The 27,139-nt window shown below is 41.3% G+C and overlaps 1 protein-coding gene across 1 annotated transcript in view; it reads right to left on the bottom strand.

The window, feature by feature from the left end:
* EFHC2 (EF-hand domain containing 2) overlaps positions 1-25,748 on the bottom strand; it is a gene marked incomplete at its 3' end in the record, with an annotated part of 69,893 nt that extends 44,145 nt beyond the window's left edge. The window contains exons 1-5 of the mRNA XM_082014150.1: positions 25,237-25,748; positions 15,675-15,863; positions 11,038-11,188; positions 3,997-4,220; positions 864-1,115 (exon numbers count right to left, since the gene is read on the bottom strand). Coding sequence (XP_081870276.1) covers positions 864-1,115; positions 3,997-4,220; positions 11,038-11,188; positions 15,675-15,863; positions 25,237-25,278 — 858 coding nt within the window. The 5' untranslated portion in view covers positions 25,279-25,748. The remainder of the gene's footprint in view (positions 1-863; positions 1,116-3,996; positions 4,221-11,037; positions 11,189-15,674; positions 15,864-25,236) is intronic.
* Between the last annotated feature and the right edge of the window lie 1,391 nt (positions 25,749-27,139).

Genomic DNA, 27,139 nt, shown 5'->3' with positions numbered 1-27,139 from the left:
ACTGCTAAATCAGCACCTCAGAACACAGGATACACAAGGTGAGGAAAGTGCAATGTTTTGCTGTTAGGTTTTTACTATAAAATCTCATGTACATCTCCGGCATCACAAATAGATTACCAGTATTAGAAGGAAAGAAGGGAAAAGATTACCCAGTATTTTACTCCATCTGTGGGTTGACGTTATTCTATCATCAGGATCTATCTGGAGTGATACAGAAGTGTATCCAGCTCATTAATTTTCTAATCATAGTAAGTTACAGAGGACTCAAACCGCTTTAAGATTTGTCTGAGAAAAGCCGTCTCAAATAAGCACCTGATTAATGCCTGACAAAGCTTATTCATGGATTCCTATTAATTTTAACTAGCTTTACATAAGGTCCCAAATCTAGGAACTCAATTTTAAGAAATCACTTTGGACTTGCTGCAAAGAAGTGGTGTTATGGAATACTAAAACTGGACTTTTCCAAAGGTTCCAAATATAAGTCATATGGATCAAATCTGAATTCACCTCAGCTTTACATTAGTTTTTCTATTAATTTCCTGGACTTCCATTACTGCAGAGCTTTATTAATACATTTACCTTAATACAATAATATGGGAGAAAGGAAATCATAGGATATCTTTCTGTCTAAATTCTCTCACATTTTAATTTAAGCATGACAAGCCTAAACTTATTTTTTCCATCATTTATTAAGTTATTATATGAATATGTGTGCAAAAGCTAAATCATGCAATTATGATTAATACTCTGATAACACATTCTAAATATCATTATGATCCTAATACAGGATTTTCAAAACAAGGCATTTAATATTTCTTAATTAGTGGAAGAATTTGAAATAAGATGAAATTTTCATTCCTCACCTTTGGAAGCTTATCTCTTCTGAGGAAAAGTGGAACTGCATCTCGGCCTGAGTTTACTGGTACAATTTCTTTTATGTCAATAGTATCATCAGACAAATAATAGTGCAGAACAAGTTCCCGTGGGTCATGAAACATGGATTCTGGGTCATCCCACACACAGTAAAAACGTAAAACATGTCCATCATGCTCCAGAAACTGTTTCAAAGTGTCAATGCGCTCATAAGGGCGCAATGGCTTCATGCTATCCAGAATCTGCAGATAAAGGAGAAATTAAGAGAAACACCTTTTTAATTATTTGCTCTGAAAAACAGGATACCAAACTGCAGGGTACCATCTAATCTTAGAACATGCTTTCAGGATTTTCAAATAACACCACACAATTACAATACATGAAAAGCTATTTATGCCATTACCAAAGAACTATGTACAGGGTTGCTGTGCCCTCAGAAAATATAATAAAGCAATTTTGGATTGGTTTTGATCCTTGTTTTTCTTGCAATAAGGTCCTTCAGATCAGAGAATCGTTAAATTATTTATAGTACAGCTCACAGTTTCAACAAATTGCCCATGGTAATCAGATGACTACAACTCCAAATAGCATCATGCTCCCTGATTTACTTCCTTGAAAATTATTTTTTTATAGAGGATGTGGTATAAAGAATTAATTCTTTCTTTTCCCTTTGGTGTTTTCTTTCTCTTAGCTTTAAAACATAGTTAATCAACTTTTGATTCACGATACAGTTGGCAGGTACTGGGTATGTATGTTCTCCTCTAATACACACCCACGGGTCTGAAAAGGAATAGCAATTTTCCAACTAACGATATATTCCAGCTGATGTGATCTATGACAACATGCTATCTACAGTCATGGTTGCTGCAAAACCAGTAGCACTGCATTAAATCGGATCCCAGGATGATAATCCAATCCAAGGATTGCATTTACATACTGTCAGTTACAGTCACATATATAAACGATGACCTGAACAGGGTGTTTCTCCTAAGTCAAATTCCATCATGTCCAAAATGGGTTAAAGGGGCAAGACAGCCCTTCTAACCTGCAAAATTCTACAGAATGGCTTCCAAAGGAGAATGGTGACAGACATCAATGAGACAACATAAGCTGAGCTGTCTGAATAGAAAGAACTGTTGACTATGGACAGTTTATATCATTGTCCAAATTCCTATTTATCCACTGACACATGTTCTGGCCTTAAAAATCTGAGAGGAAAAAGGCCCATTCTTTCAGAGCATCAAATCCTAAAATAAGGAGGGCAGAACTAAGGTTTGCCTGCTGATGTCCTTGCTGATCTGCAGCACTCTTTCCATTTCAGGCATCATCATGCTCATATGCATGGTATTCACCATCCCAGTACTATCTTTCCTCCTTCCTGACCCTTGAAGATGCAATGAGCAACCAAACACAGCCATGGAACCAGATAACGTCATCATCCATGGGACATAACCTCCAACAATAGAGAAATATGAATCTAAAAGTCTGGCTACATTTTTCATTGGTCTCGTTTTTGATCTCATCGTATTCCTTCCTTTTCTCCGGACCTTTATTTTCTGGCCATCTGCACTATTATGATTCTGGTGCAAACTGATGTAACTTTGTTCAAAGCAGCCCAGAACAATCCACTCTTAATAAATTAAAAAAAAAACCTTCCACAAATTAGTCACAGGAAAGTGAGAGCATAAAGCAGCCAGAATTTTCTAGAATACTTCACTGTAATTTCTCAGCCACTGAGAATATTGAGACATATATTTCAGTATTTTTCAGTCTTCTGATGCTCTTATTTCTCAAATACCTTTTTCCCCTCTCTATTCTCTTTAGACACACATATGAACAATACTTGAATGTTTTGCTGATTGTTTTTACCAAAAAAACAAAAAAAAAAAGATTATGCAGTACCATATATAATGTTGACATGGTCTGCCAATATCAAGACAACTCAGCATGTATTAATACAGACCTGTTAAATACAAGGCCTGAGTAAGGGAAGAGCAACCCATGGCTAGCCTGAGTCACCACCATGCAGAACCAGGATAATTACTACAAATAGTAGTTTTCACTGGGGGACTGCAAAAAGCCTGAAAACGTGAATGAAGTGAAGCCTACATGTTGGCCTGAGAGTGGCTTCAAAAATATCCAAATGGTCCTACAGAAGCCAGTCATAATTACCTTCTATTTTTGCTGCTGAGAACTGCAGCAGTTTTCTTAATACGAGGATTAAGTTGAATACATGGAGTATTTGTTGCTTTCAGAGTACTACGCTGGATCTATCACAACAGGCTGCATACCACGGGCCAATAGTTCTAGCAGAGTCAGGTCAATAAAAAAATAGTGCTATCCGCACTTTTATTAATCAAGAAAAACAGAAGTGAAAGAAACTGTCATTATCTCCTACAGAAAACATCACTCCCACTACTATTCCTAGAGGAAAGACCCCAAATCCTGCAAAGAGGAATCCACATAGCATTTATGAGCTGCGAGTCAGATTTTTGGAAGAGGTGTGTTATGCGTTCCCATGTACTCATGAAAGAGGGAACTGGATTCAAATAAAACCTCACAAGTCTTAAAACTCCAGACTGCTAGGTTCTGTGTGGCAGCAGAATTTGCTTTACACATGCAAAGAGATGTTAATAACATGTGGGGTAGAGATGAAAGATGACATATGAATAGACCAAGTAAGTGAGTCTGCAGGAAGCCATGGATGTGCTTGAACTACAATTCCAGTTAGATATTCCTTCAAACACTTCAAAAGTATTTATTACCATTAAATTAGCTCAAGCAAAATCATAAGTAGAACTTATAATGTGTCCATTTTTTTCCTTTTCAGTTTAATATGGAAAGGTTTATTTTATTTTTACCAATTAATTTTGTTCTGTTTCAAAAGGTGTGTGAACACATCAGGAGAAAATCGGTTCTATTTGGGACTTTGCTATGTTAGTACAATGAGCCATACAGTAAAATTTTAAAAAGCAAGTTTTCTCTTGTGATTCATTATGTTGAAATAGCTACCTCTACATACTTTCTATTTGCTATTAGAGAAATATTTTATATAATGCATATTACTAATAGCAATGGCACTTTTATTAAAATCAAGTTTTCACTACTACTGCCTCATCTGACCTTTTGCCGCTCTTTCGTGTACGGGTCATCTGGACGACCTGTGGGAGGATTTAATCTAACACCCATCTTCCTCAGGAAATTTTTTGTAAATTGGTCACAATCTATAATCTTATATCTTCGGGCATAAAGGATTACTTCTATGTTGATATTGAAATGATCTATAGTATAGAACTGATCTTCATCAGGAGGTGGAAGTGGAATCCGATGCCGTCGAACAATAGTTCCTGTAAAAGAATTAGAAGAAATTCATAGATTGACTATCCTTTTCTCTAAGGTTCACTTTACAGACTTGCTAATTTTCTATGCTGATACGACCAAAATAGATGAAGCCATATGGGACAAACAAAATTATCCTTCATTCAGCAAAAGAATCCTTTTTATTAACAACAATACTTGACGCTGATTGTCTTCTAGAACCTGAAGTTCTATTACCACCAATATCAATTACCACCTTCTGGAGCAAACAGGAAACCACTGGAATAAATCCCCACATGTTGCTGCAAATGTAACAGGTTAGAATTTTTTCAGTAAGAATAGCAAAGACACTGCTCTCATTAAGATAAGAGATGATTTTTTCACTTTTTCTGAGAAGCAAAGCAGTACTCACTAGTACCATTAATTTTTCTTTAAAAAAAAAACCCACACATCGAAAGTTGTGCAAAAAGACATGTGGCAGGAGAGTATGAGAGGGACTAGATTTGTCTATGCTCTGCAGGGTGAGAACCATATATAGCTTTTTTACTGTGAAGGTGATGAAACACTGGAACAGGCTGTCCCAAAAGGTTGTAGAGTCTCCATCCTCGGAGATGCTTAAAACCCAACTGGACATGGCCCTGGGCATCTGGCTTTAGCTGATCCTGCTTTGAGCAGTGGGGTTGGACTAGACAATCTTAAGATATCCCTTCCAACCTTGACAATTCTGTGATACTACAAGTATTTTAGAAATAACATATAAGCTACACCTCAGTAGGTTAAACAAATGGGTAACACGTATTAAAGTAAGGTACGCAGCTGCATGTATGACAAGTATGATTTATTCTGAGTGAAGTTAGAGCTCACAAAGAACAGCATATTGGCAAAGCTGGGACTAAACACTTTTTTTCAACGTTATGAGGGAACAAAAAGGACAACAGTGGAAGTTTTGCCACATCAATACCTCAGTATAGTTGTGTGAAAACATGCTGCAGAGTAACAAGATGGTCCAGTCTTCAACCTCAGACCCTTTGCTGCACTTACAACACACACCTCTGTAACACCAGCTTTATAATGTGGATACCCACTGGTTAAGACCAGACAGAAACCACCAGCCCATACTATTATAACAATTCCCCGCCACCATAGGTTCCAAACTACTTTAAAATTACAGTACTTCTAAAAGGTGCAACTTTAAGACAACTACAGTAAACACAGAAAAATTCCGAAACTAAAAATGGTTCCAGTACTAAACCACTACTACAATAATAGTCTACTAGACACAATTATCTAAAAGGTCTGTCTCATTATCTCCCACTATAGAGCTGGATCTCTTTCCAGTGCCCTTCAGCTGTGCATCTGGTAGTGTTTCCCACTGAGCCCCGTTTGATGATTTTCCAGCACTGCTATTTTATTTTGGGTGTAGGTGGGGGTGGAGGACAGCCTGGGGAGAGAGAGGTTGAAGAGGGGCAGAGGAGGAGGGAGAAAGATGTCGCTGTGTGGTTTTGTTTGGTGTTTGAATGGCTTTATTTCTGAATTAGTCCATAGCAATTTTTTATTGTTCACTTTATTTCCCTAGGGACTAATCTGTATAAAATACTTTCCACTACTACATTATCAGAGTTGTTTGTTAAATTCTAACATCTACAGTGAAAACATACCCTTAATTTTTCAGGGGAATAAAGCAACAAGACAGATTTACTTTACGTTCCCATTAAAATAATTATTTAAGACCCGTTCAGCATCCTGACGTTTCACATGTACCAAATCCAGCATTCTGGTTACTAATCTTTGACCATAAAATAAATTTGAACCTCTATCTGCTTAAACATGCTTATACACATATTTAAGATGTATCCTCACGGAAATATTAGTTAGAAAACATGGTAATTAGCACATTTTAACACAATGCAAAACTGCATCACATTATCATTAGCAAAACCGCATACTTTAAAAACATTACCTGATTTTGGCTAATCTTTGGGTCATTCTACTAAAATCAACAGATAATGTGCTAAGTCAGAACAGTCCTCCACATAAATGCAAATCCTATTGAATTATCAGTTTAGTGAAAACATAATGGTTCTAATATGAGGTGTTTTTTGAGGGTATATTCACCTCAGAACTGGTGAATAAGCCTTCAGCTAGTTTTTTATATCACTTTTCAAAGTACAATACACATGCCCATTTTGTTCTGAGGGATAAGAATTTCTTTCCTAACAGAAAATGTCTTGTAAAGATAATATCTGTAGCAATCCTTTGCTTTTATTAGGTATCACTGTTATATTGTTGAATTTGAAATTTAATAAAAACTGATCAGCTGAGGTTAGGTCTCAGCATTTTTTAAATTGTCCTTTCTTCTGGAAAACAATTATATTTCTACTTCTAGAATTTTGCTACAAGTTGTCATAGGAGGATCTGAGCATGTGTAATGCTCAGGTTGCTCAGGACATATGGCTATTCTTTATGTTTCTTTTATCTTTTTTCAGTTTATTGAACAGGCTATCCTACTGCACCACCAAGCATTATTTTAAATATTTGTATCTGGTCAGACTAAAGCTCTCCTCTATTGTGCTCTTGTAAAGGGACTTGGAGTACTACTTTTCTCTGACAGTGGTGGTGGCATCAAGCTCCCACTGCATAATTTGTAGCATATTTTCTTTTCTCTCAGGGCTTCTGATTATTTGGTACCTACAGCAGCAGCTTAAGGAGACATTAATAGTAGTAAAGGTCTTTTGACTGTGAGGCAGCTCATGATGCTGGGCAGCAAATGATTTGGTCTCTGCTACTACACTACTCTGCAGAAGAAATAAAGTGGTATCAAGAACTTCCTCAGCACAGCTTTCTGACTCCCTCTGCACTACTCAAGAGTGCATTATAGAGGCAAGAGGAATGAGTAACACCTGGAGTTTGTACACTCTTTGAATGCTGCACAGCAAGGAGAAGAAGCAACCATTAGTATTCCTGCAATACAAAGAGTTCACCCCAATAAACAAGGGGGCTTCTTACATTCACTTATTTATCCATCGCAAAACATAGCAAGATCATGATTTGGCCACCATCAAGTATGGCAAAATCACAAGTATTTCAAGGCCTCAGGGGAGGTCTTAAACTCTTAGATAATCAGTTATATTGGAGGAGCTGACTGCAACTTCACTTTCCCGCTTGTACTTTCCTCTTCAGCCAGCCAGCCTTGGGAACCCAGCCAGCAGGCAGCTCCACTCTCTGTTTCAGCTGGCTGACCTTGGGGAAACCAGCCAACTGCTCCACTCTGCTCTGGCTTGCAGGGCCTGGATTGCACTGGAAGCTACAGTCAAGCCCATGGGACATAAATGACCTTTTGATAAGACAGTATCAGCCAGACACAGCCCTGTTAACTGGGAATTAGATCTACAAAACACTTGCACTGCCATATCTAGCCTGGCTCTCTATAGGAGAGTTTCTTTTTATATGGGAAGAGTAATTAGCATTCTGGCTCTGGAAGAACACAGCGGAGTTTGTTATGTGGTGGAGTTTACTGTCCTTCTCTTCACTCTGTACTCCCTTATCTTTAGTTAATTTTTGTGCACTGATTGTCCTGGTATTTTTTGCTTTGATTCTGGTTTCTCAAGTTCAGGTTGGCCTCTGCATTCCTTCGTGCTTTGCATCGCATTTCTCTGTTTGCACAGATTTCTTCTAATGCTTCTAATATTTTCCAAAGTTCAAGCTATAGCAAGGCAGTTCCCAAAATGAAATGAAGTTTGAATTTCAGTTAGGTAAGGTAAGGTAGCAACCTTATCTGTCCAAATTCATGTCCAAGTACAGCAGCCAATTCCATAATGCACTTTTTAAAAGTCACTGAAATACATTTCCCATAGATCATTTACTGTGTCACTATGAAATTTTGATCAATGGTAAAAGCACATTTTTGGGCTTTTTGTTTTTCCAAAGCCAATTTGTTTTACTTTTGTAAAATCATAATCCAAGTTAGAAATTCTTCTAACTTCTTTGACAGCTGTTCCTTCACCAAATCTTCCTGCAGTCCATAAGCCTCTCCAAGTGTTTTTTTTTCCTGCAAAGCCACAAGTGCTACCCACAGTGGAGAAGACAGTGGGAAACTACAATATTTCTCAGATCCCACCATGCCCAGGGACACCCATTCAGGCCATGAAGCTCTCATTTGTGGGTTACAGCACAAGCACTGGTAATCCCATGGCCTCAAGTCATTAACCAGCCAAGCTAGGAAGATCTACCTTTGATCTACCCTACCACCTGCCTTTGATCTACGCCACCACCGCTATATCTACTCTGCAAGAAGACTCCTGAGAACAGCCATTTGAGCTGTCTATTCTACATCTTTTCTGCCAGGGTAAACATCCAAGGTAAAGTCACCACCACCTTCTGCCTTCAGCAGTTCAATTCCACTTTTTCCATCATGTTTTTTTGCTGTTCCTCCTTTACACAACCCCCTTCCTGCCACCGCAACTCTACAACTGTTCACACAGACTGAGCCTATCCTGCTCCTGATGTTCCCACACTTCTTTCTTCACTCACATCCCCACACCTGTGCTCTTTTGTTCAGTGCAGTTTGCCTTTCAACAACCCGAGTTCTCCTACAGTTGAACTCTCTTCTACAAACCCCATGTTTTTTAATTAACTAAACCACTGTATTTCAGCAGATGTGCAGAGGACAGCATTATCATTAAGATCCTGAACTTCAGTTCAGCTCAGTTCTCCATCCTGTTAACAACCTTTTCTGCATGATCATGGGCAAGATTTTCATTCCTCTGTGCTTCAGTTTACCAGCTTCACAATGCAGACAGTTATGCTTCTGTTCTCAAGCTTACAAATTCCCAATCAGGACAGGGAATTTGAATAATATAGGAGACATATATAATTATAATAAAAGAGGCAATGGGTCAATTTTTAATTGAAAACAGAATAAAACTAGCAGTTAAGGGCTTGGGATTTCTTTTTAAGAAACACTGCTTTTGCATATATTCAACAACAAATATTTAGTGCCTTTAACATAACAACTTTGTGGTTGTTCTTAAATCATAGAGCATGAAGTCATTGCCCAAGTGCATGTGAGTAAAGAATCCTCTGATAGGTATCTCCACCACCTTCTTCCTTCTACATCATATTAATCTCTAGGATAATAAGAATATTTATGTAGCTGTTTATGATAAAAGTACAGGCCCCAGATCTTCTCATCAGCTGTGAAGCCTAAACACATCCCAAATAGTCCTTAGGCCTTTCAATCTACAGTATCCCTTCCTAAACACAATCAATCTACAGAACTTCCTTACCAGCCCAGGTACTGGCAACAAATAAATTAAGCACACTTTTGAGATCCTGAAACTTTTCTTTTTAATCCATCTGTTTAATACATTGTGTATACTAATTTATCCCACATAAAGTACGCATACAAAGCCATAGAGGCCTTCAAAACATCCTTGCATGAAAGACTGAGAGAATTCTCTCTAACACTATACAGTTAATTTTGGATCCAGTACCAAAGGTGACTCCAAAACCATTAACAATAAGATACAACCAAGGAAATAGGTGGAAATTGTAGCCTTCCTGTCACTATAGTATCATGACCAGACTACCAGGATCAGGCCTGACAGAGCAGCCTGCACAACCCATACTACGAAGACAATGAAAATGACTCATTACTAAAAGCTAGATTCAAAGGAATTGTCTTTGAATTTGCTTTATTCTGCTCTAATGAACCTGGCTACCACCTACCCTCTCAAAGACGTCGCCTCTACCTCTCAGGTTAACTGTACTTCCTTTGTTGATAGTCATTTGTTCTAAGCCACAAAATCCAGAAACTCCCAGCCGCTCCCATTCCCATGACACACAAGTCAAGGAAAACCTAAACCCGATGATGTCTCCAGCCTCATGCATATGAGTGCAGGGAGGGGATAAGTAACTTATAAGTTCCCAGGAGAAGAGATCCAACATGCTTTTCTTCAGGTCTTGAAAAAGCACTTGCACAGGTAGGAGTAGGACAAGGTTCCTCTGAATTCAAAATCAGTTCCTGCTGAAGAGCCAATAAGATTTCTGGCAAGAAGAACCATTCACACAGGGAGAGCAGGGCCTGAAGTACTGGTTTAAGAAAAGATTCACAGGTAATTTTACCCCAGGTCTAACAGTAATGATGCACATAACACCTTTAAATATTATCCTACTCTGTAGACAAAGAAATTGATAGCATCTGCTCATCATGGAAAAGAATACAGTAGTTAAATGGTTAACTTATTTTTGAAAATTGCTGTGCTAAGATCCACCAGAATGTACAAAATATCTTTGGGGATTGGGAGGCGCAGTCAACCCAAGATACTCATCCCAAGACATCCTGCTTATCTGGACTATATCCCTTGAAAACTTTTTTAATTCTGGCAGTGACTCAGAAACACCAAGAAACAGCAGCTGTGCTCCCCTTCTGCAACAGGATGTTGACCGCTAGATCACATTTTCTTAATGTAAACCAAGTCCATTAATATTCCAGTAACTCAGCTCAGTAAACCCTCCTCTAGAAGTCCTCAGGATGGCCCAAGTGCAGTGATGTGACACTGAGGCAAGGCAGCTTCTTAACTTAGAGGCATCAAGGAAAAATTACTGTGCCAAGGGCACTTTAATCAGAAAAGAACCAACAGCGAGAGGCACAAAAGGCGCTCTCCTTCAACAACAGCAGAGATACTGCAGCATTGTTAAAGTAAGTAATACTAATGAACAATTACAAAGCTGCAGCTTTGTAAGTTCTTTATAAGAAGTCATGTTATGTATCCATTAGAATGGACCAAGACTGTACTGAAGAAAGATACAAAGGGGAAAAAAAGGAGTGCTATTAAAAATAGATACCTTGAGTTATGCCGCTATTTTTCACTTGGGGTTCAATCACCTGAATTGTATCATCTTCAAGGTAGAAGTATATTTTACAATGTCTGATTCTATATAGCTCTTGATTTTTGTCAGGCACTTCTTCCTCAAAATAGGCATCAAAAGACAATACCTATTAAAAACAAATAAATATAAAGCAGCAAAATTGTCAAGGCTTTTGCAAAATACGTCAATAAAATAAACTTGTATAGATTATAAGTAACTAAATGTATGGATTTCAGGAGGTAGATTTATTTCTCAGAAATTTAGGAATAGAAATCCACATTATATCTCATAAATTTAAAATTCTTTGCTTGGCATTTTTATTATCACAACATCTAAGCAGAGATAAAGAAATAAATCAAATATAAAACTATCAGCAGGCTGCTTGGAAAATCTTCTGAACAAAGCACTTTTGATAGCACAATGAGCTACCTAGGTCCTGAAGCAAATTTTAGACTCCTATTCAATGACTTGCTGGAAAAGAAAGTGGATTATGACAGTAACGGCTTTATCATTCAGGTAAGTGGAAAGGAAAGTTCTTTTTAAGCAGATCCTGCAAGCTGTCTAATGAATGGTACTGAAGACTATCAGAGAGAAAAGACATTTTTCAGTAATCATTTAGAGCTGTGCAGTATTGGCATTGCAAAATTTACCTGGTTCTGCAATTTAGCACGTGGGGAAATCTCAGAGAGTGTATCAACCAGCCTTCATGGTCTCTTGCAATAGCAATAATGCAAAGAAAAAAACCTTCATAGGTGAGGTCCTCAGTGGTTTATTACAGTGGCCTTTATGTCTAGAGATCCCAACTCAAACTTGGTGAACCATTACATAATTTTGCACTTCTTCATATCATTTATGGTGTTTAATCACCAAGACCACTTTTAAGAGAATATGCAAGAAGTATCTACTTGTTAGTGCATTATCTACCAGAATGCTTGCTGTGATAACTACGTGCAAGGAGGCAATAATTAAAACAAAGTTTCCATCCTGTCCCCCAACATATTTGGGTCAACTCAGTGCTAATCCATACTTCATTTTTTGCAATTATTCTATTTAATATATTCAGTTACCTTTATTTTTGATTCATTAGGCAAGCTGGAGCATTGGGAAAAAAGACAACTTAGCTGTTCCCTATGTTTCAGTGAGCATCTGGCAGACTATGGCTTGAAAATATTTGAAATCTAGTGAGCTAGCCAAGATCCCTATGTGACACAAAACAGACCAGCTAATAGGCTGTATTCCTTTGGAATGTGCCTTTGAGAACCTCAAAGTACTTCCACAAATACTAATGACAGGGATTTCAAAATATTTTTAGAATATTTAAAAAAAATAATAAAAAAATCCCACCCTAATGGGCAAACACAACCTATTTTTCTACATCTGGGGAGAGAGAGCTAGCGGCTTGATCAGGAGCACACAGGAATAGCCACCCTGTGTCCTAGTCAGACTTCTCAATAGGCCACTCTCCCGTCTCTCAGGCAGGGTAACTGCAAGATGAGAAAAACTCTGTTTCCGCAAACTATTTCAAAGCCTAAGATCCCACTGATATTCAGCATGCATCAAACAATATGACAGACACATTTTTGGCATCAACCTTCCTGCACTGTGACCCACCACCATTAGAAAAATAAAATTTAAATTATAATCAGATTACATAACTGTTATCTGTTAAACCTGATGGCATTAAATCTTCACACAAAAGAATCTAGACACTATCAGTTATGGTTTGTTTAAGTAGTACAACATGCAAGTTTCTGAACAATCTACAAACAAAATAGTTGAAAATAAATTAAAAAATCATTCTGGCCACATGTCATTTTTAACTGTGGATTTCACTGTTTCGTGTATCAAACACAAAAATGATGGATAAAACATGTGACACACCACAGAGCCAACTGAAGCAACTCTATCATACTTTAACATTTCTTCTTCCTTCTGTTTGTCTAAATATTGGTGTATAGTGCCATTTTTGGTGACCAAGCTATCCTTCCTGGCCTCCAGCTACTATTGTGTAAATCTCTTGAATATTCCAGGGGACTTAAAAGGTACTAATGCTGGAACCACTATATCCCAGTCTGAACATCCTGGGGTTCAGCCGATAAGGAGATGAATTTCATTCCTTGGCCAGCTGCTGATAAGCCATGCAATCATTGGAAACTTCCTTAGATGCTGTACCCTCTTCTCCCTATTCTGCTAGTCCCACTAGAGTATAGTCGTTGAGCAAACATATTGTTCAAGTGCCCTATTTGATTACTAATTGTTCTTAATTTTGTCAATGGTCTTTTCTGAGAATGGTTATCTCATGAGTCACCAGCCAGGTGAAAGGGTCTGTTTGCGTAGATCTCCAAGCACAATCAGGTCCTAAATACACTGTATTTATTTCTTTCACTGAGTATATACACCTATGTCCTGGTTTACTCCATTCAAGGAGTTTGTGCAAGTTCTTTTGCACTTTATTCTCTTTATACCCTTATCAACATGCTAGTGTATGAAATAATACGCAGCAGCCAACTGCAATTTTACAGATCAGAACAGATGATTCAGGAAGCGTGAGGAGGGCAAGGAACAGAAAAGATGACTTATTTTTCATTTTAAAGCAAAGTTAATTTTAAAAATACTTGAAATGTAACACTTCCTAACTCGTCTCATCTGTAGTACATTGCTGTGTGCAACGTTCCCATCCCACTCATTAAAAACCTAAATGTTATGTATGAAAACCAGAAGTAACAAATATTGACCAAACTCCATTATATTTTGTAAAGTTGGCACAAGGGTTCCCTGGCAGCTGTGGTAGTCAAATTATAAACACAGTTTCAAGCCCAGGAGGCCTTGTGTGTGTACTTAATTGGAGAAGAAATTAATACACCTGCTTCCTATTAGGCATAGGAAATTGCAAAAACTATTTCTTAACCTACTTAATAATGAAGGTTTATGCCTGTCCTTCCTCCAACTACTATGGTACTGCTGAAAGTTAGAAACCAAAGGAAAATGGTAAGAAAGTAAACTATATTTAAAAAGATAAACACCTACTCAAACCATTTTTCACATAGTCCATTTTGCTGAGTCACAAACTGCAGCACTGGAGGACATAGCTGCATTCTAGGCTCTTAACTGGGGAAGCTAAATAAGTTGGGTAGTACCCCTTAACTGTCTGCAATTGATACAAAGACGGGCCCTCCAGAGGCCAATTCTGAACCTGCAAACTCCTGCCCTGTATTGCCCTGTGGAGGAATACACTGATTATAGAACGAATGTTGAAAGGCTAGCTAGTTCATCTCATCAGCCATGTTCAGTGGCAGGTCGCCACTGTGTCTTACCTAAGCCCTTCATTTCGTAAACTTGGGTCCAAGCCCTGCTAACTTACATATGGCTCTGAGAGGCCAACGCACACCTCCTCATTGAAAGAAGGGTGCAGATAAAGGAAATGCAGGACTGGCTGAAGTCTTAACACTTTGGCACGTTAGACCAATTCATACTTGAGCACATTGCTGAAAACTATGTGAGCAATATTAAGGACTTCTGAGGTAATGCTAACTGAAGTTATAGAATCATAGAATGATAGAATGGTTTGGATTGGAAGGGACCTTTAAAGGCCATCTAGTCCAACCTCCCTGCAATGAGCAGGGACATCTTCAACTAGATCAGGTTGCTCAGAGCCCCGTCCAACCTGACCTTGAACGTTTCCAGGGATGGGGCAGCTACCACCTCTCTGGGCAACCTGTGCCAAGGTTTCACCACCCTCATTGTGTATCTGTTCAAGCCTTACAATTACCTGCATGGCTGTTCTTTTATAGCAAAATTTATGAGATTAGCCATTCTTCCCAATATTTAAGTACCATAATGATTTAGTCATGCAACATAACATTTCTGTGATCTGCTGAATGATTTCTTTTTCTGGATTGTTTTTCTTCCCTGATTGTAGGCTTTTTGCATTAGAAATAAAACATTGCTAAGTAGAATTTAATGTAATTTTAAACATGGAAAGTAATGACGGCGTGCTACAAAATTCATATCATCACGGATTACAGTTACTTGATAACTCTCTAACTTTAAAGGTGTCACTACATTCTTACAAATGAAGAAATATTAATTTTAAATTCCTGTGTCTGTAACAGACACAATCTACCTATATTCCACGTGAACAGATCACACAAAAGTCAACAGGACTTTCAGCAAGCAAACATGATGGCATAAGTGAATTCCAAGCCTATAGCACTCCACTGTGGTTAATGGTTCCCGAGTGCTCATGCACATTTTCTCCTGGACTGGGACCTACCTTACATTCATTCTTACCAGGTTGCCAAATAATTCACTATTTTCATTAAAAAGAAATAGATCAACCACTCCCTTATTTTTACTATAACCTGTAGGAGATGTACACCAATACATAAATATTATTATATGTTGTTGCTGGCATGATATATATATATTAATTGTCCAATATACCAATACGATGGAAAAATAGATGTCATCACTCTTTTTGTCCACCTAGAAGCTTTTTTTGCATGCATAAAGTAATTTTCTGAAATATCTGACTAACTGAATTTCACCTTTATATCATCTTTGTCATATTGTAGTTATTCATAAAACACACACAGATACAGATTTCTACATACCTGCTTGTCAAATGCTACCCAAGCAGGACTATCACTTCCCATCCCTTCAGGAAACACACTGTATTTAGGTTTCAGCTTCTGACCAGGTAATGGTTCACCTCCTATTCCAGGTTTATCTTCTCCAACCAGCATAGCAACATTATTGCAGTAATCCCAGTGCTGTGACTTGTGGAACTTTTCTTTCCCTATCTGTCAAAAGTTTGGAAGAAAAAGAGAAAAAAACAACTCTGTGTGTGTTTTTAAATCCATCAGAGTTAACTATCTAGGCAAGGGGGGTTTAATCATGTAAAAGTTTCTCTATAATTACATTTAATAGAGAGTCTAAAAACCTGTAACAACTGGAATGCTCCAAGTGAAGTGGCATATTTCAGTGGTCAATTTGCCAGCCTTATAGATGAAAATGGAAAAATATTCCAGTAATTTACCCAGGCTGAGAGACAGGATCATACTGGCCATTTGCCGTCTCCCTCCTTCCTTGCAACAAGGATGGAGGCATGTGATAGAAAGCAGCAAGACACCCACGAGAACTGTTGCAAAAGGTAGAGGGGAAAAGCATTTTCTATAGATCTCCAGAGGACAAATAGAAATGGTTCAGGAGTACCTAGAGAACAGCCTGCTCTCACTACTTATGTCAAAGACCTTATTTACGCTTGCCTCCCCGAGTGCAAAATAAATAGCTCTGTACTAGTGAATACACTTGAATTTTGTGAGGTTGGATCTGAATCAAAAGACAGAATATTCATTTCATCTGGGCTTATTCCAAAAGAAGGTCTCTGTAGTGATTTCTTTATATTATTATTTTTTCAGGCAATTAAGGATGGAGTGCTTAAAAAAATATGCACAACCAGCTGCAAAGAAACCCATCTTGCCTACTTGCATTTCTTGGCTGGGGCTGGAGCCAGTCTTAAAGTGACACAGAAGAACCTCTGGCCTCACAGGAGTATCAGTCCTGCCTGTGGGCATGTCCCTCCTAATGAGCTGCCTACTTTGCTGGCCAGTTCCCTCAGACGGAGGCAGCCGGTGTGAGCTGCGCTCAGACAGCAATCCCCTAACGAGCCCAGTCTTACACGAGAGAACAGGGAAATAGGAAAAGCCAACCGAAAGCTCCACCTGACCCTTCTGCCCATGAGAGGCAGCCCTGACTCATTAGCTCCCCTCACTCTGTCATTCCTCCCTTCCTCGCCCTCTCAAATCCTCAAAACACTTTGTCTGGGAAGGCGGAGAAGGGCCACTGGGTAATTGCACCCCGACACACCTAGTAAGGGGAGACAGAGACTACCGCAGACTACTTCAGCCTGGGACTGGGTGAACATGAGGGAAGATGAGGCTGAAGGGGGAGGAACTGATGTTATGGTTGAGCACAGAGAAGACCCTGGGCAGAGGAAAAGGCTGGACAGCAAAATTTTCATAGTAGCACTGGAGCAGGTATGTCAGCAAAGTAGCAGAGGGCCAAAATTGCCTCTCATCTGGAAGACTGAGCAACACTAATTATCACTGATATATATTTAAACCCATATTCCACCAAAAGGTAGACAACTCTTAAGTTACTATCAGGAGCGGCCAAGAAAAACAACACAGGAAAGGAACAGATCGTTGTTTTTCATCATGGCAACATTCAAGTGCTCCAAGATAACGTAACAGCTCAGCACAGCTGTTCTGAGAGTAAGTGCAAGCAGTGAAGCAGCAAAACCTGAAAGTAACCGAGTAGTTATTTCATTCTGCCAATATGAAAGAAAGTGAGGAATCTGAAAGGCAGCTAACCAACCTCTTGGCTCATAACATTCAATGCTCATATATATGAACTACTGCACACCGAAAGTTACAATCTGAACTGTTCACCTGCCTTGCAGTGCTCTAAATCCAACAACACAGGACTGAGAGCTGCCCTTGACACGAACAGCTCAATCACTGCCTTAGCTTAACCTTTACTTAAAAACCTTTTGCATACCACTCGTGTCCTTTTGCAAGGGCAGTGGTGTGGAAAATAATAAATTACTTACTATTTTTACAAATTATTACTTTTAATACCATAATAATCAATGGCCATACCTTACTTAGGTTAACAAAAGCTGGGCTAGCCAGCACCCTTTGAAGCAGTCATTGCAAAATGAGATAAGGTTCGTATACTGGGGACAGTAATGATTGGGAGTATTGGAAGCACTTCCCCAAAGAAGATATTTAAAAGCTAAGCAATGTTTTGAAAAGAAGTGAAGAAAAGGGCAAGTATCATAGTTTAAAGAATAACACAAAGGAAAATAAAAAGTACTCCTGAACCATATGTTTATAACTCAAGAACAAGGGTTGCTAAACAAAAGAGAAAATCAATAAAAGGAAATACTTGTTTGTGCAACAACTAGTTAGCCCACGGCCCCCCCTGCCACACAGCATTGCTTAAGCCAGGAATTAACCAAGATTTCAAAAAAGAGCTGCATATTTGCAGTACTAATGTCCCAAATAAAATATTTCGTATCAGCACATTTTTTTGAGCTGTGATATAAAATTTCATGCTTTGGTCCACAGTGTAAGCACTGACATTTAGGCATTAGGAGCAGATCTTCATGGGGTCATCCCTCCCTGCCCTGAGGAAGTGAACACAGGCGCTGCCCTGGTATGGGACTCTGGAACAGGCAGGCACTGACAAGGTCTGGCACCCGCTTTGTAACACATCTGCACTTGGGATGGTTTTCTCCCCTTCCTTTGGGCACTACTGAGCAGCCCTTTCTTCTTCTCTTTCTTTTTTTAATAATTTTGTTCCTCAGAAAGCTGATAAAGAGTTGGGGAGAAGTCACAATTTCTGCATTTATCAGTTCAAATGCAGACTAACGATAGTCAAGCTGAGTTTTAAAAGGGAAATTTGTAGGCAGAAACATCTGATTTATACTGAAGATGCTATAGGACAGTTCCACTTTTTTTGGCACAGCAAGTATTTAATTATTACCCTATTACCAAAGCATGAGTTAGGGAGAAAGGCATAGTTAACAAAGCATAGTGAGGATGGCAGTTTTCCTGAGCAAAGGAAAGCTTTTCATGTCCTCAGAGCTTCTTCCAGAAGCATTTGCTGTTCATCTGTTTCTGGGTTTTGGCGAGCTACTGTGTGGTAAAGTGTTCATCAAAGTAATCCAGGTTTGCTCCTGCTGGAAATTTTCCAGGTTTTAGGGATGAAATCACAATATCGTTCACAATTTGAGATGAAAAATATACATCCCAACAGCTGCAATTCTGTTAAGAATCTTTTGTGACGTTCTTGTAACTTTTTAGGGTTCAAAAAGTTTAAGAAAAAGAGTAATTATAATTAAAGATCACAAAAGAGAAAAATGACATTTGGGAAACTTCAGCTAATGAAGTCAGACCACATCCAGCCTAAAATAGTGACAGAACATCATGTTACCTCCACAGTTATATTAAATGACTTCTAAAAGAAATCTGTGAGAGTGCAGGGAAAGAGCTTTACTGTGTCTGCTGTGCTAATGCAGCTAAACTGAGCAGGCTGTAGATCTGGTGAACAAAGCTGGCCATTTTCTGTGTGGTGAGCCTGAAATAAATATTGAGGATACATTCAGTAGTGACAAATGCAAAGGTCAGGATTCTCTGACTGCAAGCTACTGGCTTTGCAAACTCAGCCACCACAGTCCTTGGGGAACACTGCCTCATGCTCTCGCCATCTTGCTCTTTAATATTCTGGTACAGAGTCACAGCAAACTCATCAGGGAGCTGCACACTTCAGCTGAAACAAACACAACAGGAAACCTCTCAGCACAGTGGCTGGAGTGCTGAAGGAGGCCTGTGACACATGCTGCCTCAGGAGCTACATGTTTTTAACCAAGTCCCACAGGGATTTATGACAGAAGCCACTGGTAGCAGTGTGGTTCTCTTTCCCCATATCCATTTTTAATTCCCACCTTGAGAACAGCAGCTGCACTGTGGAGGTCCTGCTCAGATCCTGTATTGGGATGAACTGTGGCATTTCTGAACTACTCTAGGCTGCTGACAGAGCTACCTGGTTGCTTTGGCTAAGCAATGGAAATAAATGCAAATGCTGCTGTGCCAGTCAAATTCATGTGACCTCCTGCCCTGTGAAGAGCACAGGTCACCACCAGGCAGAGATGAGACAAACAGCAGAAGTTCCTGCAATACTGCTAAGAAGCATCTCTCACAAAGTTAGCACTCACTGCTTAGTGAAAAGCGATATTTCAGCTACCAATTTTCAAATCTACAAGATTTGAAAATCATCCCCAGCTTGCTGCTGAGGTTTCAGTATATTCAGAGGTTAAGTAGTACTGTAAAAGGAGGATTACCTTAAGACATTGTTCCCAGCAATGGTGGTGCCCCTCTAACACATCCCAGAACAAGATGCATCAACACTAACATCCTGGATCAGCACAGGAAAGACATGGACATACTGGAGCAGGTCCAGAGGAGGGCCACCAAAATGATCAGAGGGATGGAATACCTCTCCTGAGAGGAAAGGCTGAGAGAGTTGGGGTTGTTCAGCCTGGAGAAGAGAAGGCTCCAGGGAGTCCTTACTGCAGTCTTCCAGTACTTAAAGGGGGCCTGTAAGAAAGATGGGGACAGACTTTTTAGCAGGGTCTGTTGCGACAGAACAAGGGGTAATGGTTTTAAACTAAAAGAGGGGAGATTTAGACTAGATATAAGGAAGAAATTTTTCACAATCAGGGTGGTGAAGCACTGGCACGGGTTGCCCAGAGAGGTGGCAGATGCCTCACCCCTGGCAACATTCAGGGTCAAGTTGCACAGGGCTCTGAGCAACCTGATCCGGTTGAAGATGTCCCTGCTCATTGCAGAGGACTTGGACTAGATGGCCTTTAAAGGTCCCTTCCATCCCAAACTATTCTATGATTCTATGATTCTTCTAGCTTGTTCTTACTGCCTGAGCTGGTACAGCCTGAGAGAAGACACCAGATGGATAGAAAGTAGGAGGTCCAAAATGCAACCCTGACAGGCAGCTACAGGAAGATTTGGGCATGGGGGCTGTGAACAGACAGAGGTCTGGGGGAGTGGGGCTGAGGGGCAGGAGGTAGTGGAAGGTGTTCAGGAAAGAAGGCCAGGGAAAGAAGGGAAGGCACAACAGGCAGGCTTACTTATAAAGAAGGTGGCAAGCACTCTGTCAAGAAAAACTAATGTCGTGTTTTGGCACCAATTATGACAGAGCAGGAGAAAATTGTCAAGCTAGGAACCACAAAGACAGGAACAGTAGCACAGTTGAGGGTAGTTCCAAGCTCCTGCAATAAACAAGGAAAATGGGGAATTTGTGCTATGCCACTAAAGTTTGCAACATAAACTGATATTCTCAAGGATGTATTTTCCCCCTGAGATCTATAAACTCATTGTCCAGTTCTCTGAAAAACGCCATGCAGAATTGTTGCACAGAATTCTCTGAGAGGGATTTCAAACCTCAAGCAAGAAAATACACTGGTCAGATAGCACTTGGTAAATCTGATCCATGCAAATATGTGGTCCTCTCTATTAGCTGCTGATACAAGGCAAGAACATCAATCTGCTATCAGAAGATGCAGCTGCCTTTTGAGAACAGGAGGTGGACCAGTAACGCTAACAAAGGAAATAACAACACTGTTGCATTGCAGGCAGTGTCATCCCTAACACAGTCCAGACTCCAAAGGCACAAACTTTTTCTTGCAGTAACAGAGCAAACCTATTATACGCTGTGTTTCCACCACATGCAGGCTTAAACATGGTTATCAAGATCTGTGATTTTCTGTCCTGAAAAAGAGGTGACATGCATATAACTTGTACAGACAAAGCTGAAATTCTCATTACTGCACAATTTCTGTATTAGCTGGGCTCTGCAGGCAGAAGCCACAGTACCTAGGTCTCCCCGTGGCTCTTAAACATTGGCTTTAGTGGCAGGAACAAAAGAAAAGAATTGAGGAGTTCCCCTTTTCAAGGGTATGCAAGAGGTAGCGAAATTTTCAAATGGGTAACACATAGGTTACTGTTTGTGAAAATAAAGAAATTACTAACTTCTTCAATGCAACAGGATGGTAAATGGTCTGTGAGTACCACATCCTGCTACTGCTGGGCAGAACAAGGGCACTTCTCTAAGGAGCGCCAGCCTTGCTGAGGGGCAGCAGCACTCCCAGCACAGACTCTGGCCTTCTCAGCCTTGCCTACAGGAGAAAGTAGACAGCCTGACTTCTGTCCATTAGCCATCCCCAGTGAAGAGAGGTCCCTCGCAAGTGGGCAGGAGATGGGCTAATCTGTGCTCAAAATAGCAGCCTGCTCTACCCTTAGATCACCCACATGTGAACATGACAGGCACTACTGATGAGCGGCTTATCTTTGGACTTCTGTTCAAGGAACAGGAGTTTTAAAGGAGGTGAAGGGGGGTTATTTGATAACCAGATTATGGTAATTTTTATTTTAAAATTATTTTAAAAAATCAGGGTGGTTCCTTTTACTTTCTTTGTAGATAGGAAATGTTTTATGCTCCTGACACCTTCTGCTAGCCATCATTCTTATCCACCCCATCAAACCAAACATCAAACACAGCACTGCTTGTGCTACGTGTTTCATGCTTGCTCTTCATTTAGCAGAAAGGAAACATTACCTTACGTTACTGTATGAACCACTCCGGCTGTTTTAAAAGTGTCTATCACCTTCCTATGTTTCCCTCCAGTGTCATTAGCTGTGAATGACGGAGCAGCAAGATTTTGTCCCAGCTACACAGGACCACAGCGGCAGCATCGCTCTCGGGGAAGCTGCTGAATCGGGCACCAGTTGGTTACAGTTAATGGAGGGAAAAATAATAAAACCAGCCAGCAGCTTCTGCCTTTCGCAGTGCCGGCAGCAGGGGCAGCTGCGAGCTGCTTGGCCTCGCTGCTGTTGCTCCCACCCGGAGATGAAGCGTTTCTGCTCCTGGCTGAGAGGAAATAAGCGTTCCCAGTAAAGCTAGCTAGAATTAATAATAATCATAGCAGAGGAGTAATACAAGGGCTAGTGGCTCTTAGATGCAGAAACCTAAGCACTGCAAAAGGATTTCTTGCTCCCCATTTGCCAGTGCAGCCTCTGCTGCCCTGAAGTTACACTCTGTGTCCCTAACTACCTTAAAGCTCTGATTTTCTGGGGACAGCCCAGCTGCCTTATTAAACACACCCAAGGTAGACAAAACACATATGTACTCCTCTTCCATTGCCTTTCATGGGCCTATATATGGAGGCTGGTGGAAGGATCTGGGGCAGAGAAAAGAGGATTGTGGCAGTAGCTTGCACAGTGATAAGAGTGGAATTAATACCTGTAATTATAAAACAAGGACTGACAGGAACAGCAATCCCCTGTCCTCTGCTCGTCCTTCTGCAGGAGATGCTTTGCTACTGTTGTTTTCTGTGCACTAAGAGGCGTTGATGACAATGCTTAGAGTACTAACAGCTGAAAATATTTTCTTTCTTTTCAATTTATCTATAGGAGTGACTTTTTTTTTTCCCTTTAAGTATTCTCTTCTTGGCCTCTCATTTGTGGAACTATATGAAAATAAAATTACATCTAATAGCCAACAACTAAGTGGAGATCAGAAATGTTTTTTAAGAAAGGCAAGTTACCAGTATTAACTCCACTATTTCAAGGACTGTCAAAAAGAGCAATTTGAAGCCCTGACAATGGTAAACCATGGTTTTACAATGCTGTCTTGTGGCAATTGTGACTCGGTTTTCACACCTTTAGTTCTCATAACACATATACGTGCTATATGTAGTTTAGCATGGGGTGTTCAGTGCTCTCTATATGTAACTCCTCCCAAGCATGTGAAGCCAAATACTCTGTCTTTTCTCTGAAAAAGGAGGCATCATGTCTATCACAAAGCCTCTTCATGGCTTCAGTGGAGCTCTGGAGACAACTCACTCCATCATACACCAAAACCAATAATCCCTATCAATTAAGTTAAACTGAAATTTGGAGAACAATAAAGTCCCAGATAACACTGAGCTCAGCTATTTTGCTTCCACCCAGCAGATACCAATGGTACACACCTATTTTAATGTTGCTGATGTGCCCACTCAGCAGCTACCTGAAGTGTTATATACACAACCAACTCTTTACAATACAAACTTGAATTCAGCAAAGACAGACTGAGTATTAACTACCAGACATGTTTTTTTCCATCTAAATCAATGGTACCCAGCCTGCTGTTTGTGGGGAAGAAGTTGCCTGAAAGATCCACAGTGCCTGTAAGCTGGGCTCCTCCTGCAAGAGGTCCTGTGTTTGCACACACCTGTGCAATGCCGACACACCACGTGAGGCTGGGGAGTCCACATATTTCCACACAATTTCATGCTCCCTGTACCAGCACCTGAGCAGCTACAATTGCCTCTACCTGTCTTTTTTTTACAGAGCTGCCAGAGATTTTACACTGGACTGAATTAATGCAAACTGATTCATAGCTCATGAAGTGGGCTCCAGATATGCTAACAGTGTGGAGAAGTCTTACATTGAAGGGGTACTGATGCCCATGGTATCAATGGCATTAATATATGTGTCTTGACAAACCATTTGGAAATTGTCCCGGAACTACATCATCACCTCCTACACTCTCCCTCATAGGGTGGACCAGGCTCAGGAGCTAGCAAAGCACCCCAGCAGTCATGTTGCAGAAATGAGAGGTCTAACGGCCACAACAATGTTCATAGTGTGAAAACTACAAACTCCCTTCCAGGTATTTTAACATATTAAGAATGTCTACACTGTTTCATCTGACTCCTAAAGCCATCAGCTACACTGCCATGCCCAAATCCTTCCCTGCCTCCTGCACCATTTCACAGTGCAGACTGCATTCACCAAGTCTCTAGCTATCCTTGCTGAGCAAGTTTGAAATAGTGATGGCAACCTTCTCTTTTGTCTGCTCTTGTAGCTCATGATAAAAATACCATCTTCTATACTCACAGACTGCCATCGGTATCTAATGGTGCTGGCAACTCTGAAGAAACACATTAGCGTCCCTAGCATTTCCCCCGCCCGCGAAGACTTTGTGGATTACTTAGAGGGTAGCTGCCGCTCCCCGTTTTGCTTTCTTAGAGACGGAACGAGAGCTCAAACTGCCCCACGGCGGCTGCCGGACGCCTCAGTCCCGGCCCAGCTGCAAATATTCCCTCTCCCAAGACAAAACCAGAGGAGGTTTGTACACCTAACAGCAGCTCGCTTTCCACCTGCCGCGTAAGGAGAGGGGGGAAAGGCCTCGCCGTGGCACCGGCGCTTGCTCGCCCCTCCCGGGACCGACTCCGCAGGAAGCACCTGCGCCTCACCCTCTCCTGCTGGCCCCACTGACAGCCAAAGTGCATCTTGTTCCGCCCTCTTCACCCCTCGGGCCGGCGGAGCACTGCCGGCGCCCGCCCTGTGGCGGCCGCACCACCCCCGGCTCGGCCCGGCGGAGCACTGCCGGCGCCCGCCCTGTGGCGGCCGCACCACCCCCGGCTCGGCCCGGCCTGAGGGGGGCAGCCAGACTAACGGACGCCGGCGCCGGCGCCGCCCCCATGGCAGCCCCGGCACCTGGGCAGGGGAGGGGACGGATAGGGGCGCCCCCTCCGCCGTGACTCACGTTCCGGTCGCGGGAGGCCCCGGGCAGGAGCGGCAGCGCCATGGCCGCCCCGGCCCGCCGGCAGCCCCGCGCCGCTGGGGGCGCCGTTGCCTGGAGACCGGCCGCTGACGTCACGGGGAGGCGGGGCGAAGGCCGGTGGAGACGATGGGGGTCTCCGGGGCGCCCGGAGGACCGACCAGCTCCGCCCGACCCGCTGCCTGCGGCCCCGCCGCCGCTTCCCCACGCGTTATAGCCCGCTCAGACGGCACCGGGTGGTCTCCCGGCGGCAGCGAGGGAGGCAGGCCCTGGCCTTCGTCGTCGGGAGCCCCGGCCCCGCGTGGTGCGGGCGGTGTGGCGGGTGCGGGCCCAGAACGCGGGGAGTGCGAGTCAAGGTTTGCGGCCTTTGGGACCGAAGTGGAACTAAATACGAATCCATTCATTTAATGTTTCAGGCTTCATTGCCGGCTTCTTCACAAATCTCTCATAATTTACCTCAGGCCCAAATCTTTGTGTAGTCTGCGTAGGTACGCTCCCCCTCCCTCCTGCCTGCTGGGGTGTGGTAACCTCTGAACGTGGTTTCCTCCCAAAATAACTCTGGAACCAGGGTCATGGATGGGGGCAAAACCCACCACGTTTGCCGTTTTCTGCACGAGTTAATTTTTTTAATGTTTTTCGTTATGTTCTACAGCACATTTTACTTAGGGGCCCTGGTGGGCTTGGGGGAGGGGGTAGGATGCTTTTAGCATCTTTTTGTTTGTTTTTTCTGCATTTTAGTCCACTGGGATGGTGAAACTAGGTCAGTGGGTTTCCACTTTCTGGTTTCCCAGTGCTGTATTATGCACCTGCATTTGCATTTAGCGCAGAAAGGTAAATATTTAAAACGTATTTTAATTTAAAATAAAAGGAACCATCGTTTTAATCACATTCATTTCATACAGTGGGTGGTATTACACTCAAATTTAAATTTCAAACAGAAAATACACTGAGAGTTTCTCACGGATGGCTTGGGGGGGAGGGGTTGTTTCTTTCTGTAGTGGAAGTAACGTTTTCCTTGTTACTGAGGGAGGATGCATTCCAGATCGCTTCCAAAGCATATTCCAGAGAACAGCAGCCATGCTATGTTATGTTCCTCCATTTTACATAAAGCTGTTCATGAATATATATTTTTTAATTAGAGATGCTTTTTACAGAAATACGAGTTTATGGATAAAATAGTTAGCTGAAACCAGAATATTTCAATTCTGATATGCCATCACGCTGTCTCAGAGGAGCTGTACTTCAGTTGCTTAATGTCCTTATTCTCATAGATGGAGTGGATCTTCCCCGCCATATTTCATACTCTGTGATGCATCAGACCATGAAATTCCCATAACATACCATATCTCCTCCCTGAAACAGAGGCTGATAGAACAGCAAGGGCCATGTGTTCAGTCAGAATGAGTCTAGGAGGCAGTCCCCGTACAGCTCCCATGGACTGCTTGTGCCACATTCGCCATCTGAAATGGTATTTGCCAAAATGTTCTGATTTCAAAAACTGTAACTTCAATGAAAATTCTTTCATTTTTTATTTTTTGCCAAAAGTTTGAAATGGGGAAGGGAAGGAAAGGAGAAGGAAGGAAAGCAGGCTGTGCAAATTCAGAAAGGGCCATTGCAGGGCACGCAGCACTGCCATACTTCAGTGGTGAAGCACTTCAGTGTCACCCATTGTTCTTTGCACAGTCCCCTGATATCCTTTCAATATGTTTTTATGTACCTGACAAACATTGCTGGTATACTTGTAAGACACACCTTTCCATTTTGGCAGCTGTCATTAGAGAGCGAGGATCTTCAGAAAGTGGATTCAATGCATTTTATAACGTGTATGTGCCAACATGTCTCTCTCAGATTATTGAACCAGCCTAGCTTGCAGAATTCCCATAGGCCC

This window comes from Phaethon aethereus, assembly GCF_964289735.1.
Source record: "Phaethon aethereus genome assembly, chromosome: 1".
NCBI classification, from domain to species: domain Eukaryota; kingdom Metazoa; phylum Chordata; class Aves; order Phaethontiformes; family Phaethontidae; genus Phaethon; species Phaethon aethereus.
The sequence above is the reverse complement of the archived record's forward strand: the minus strand, read 5'-3'. Positions and strand labels throughout refer to the sequence as shown.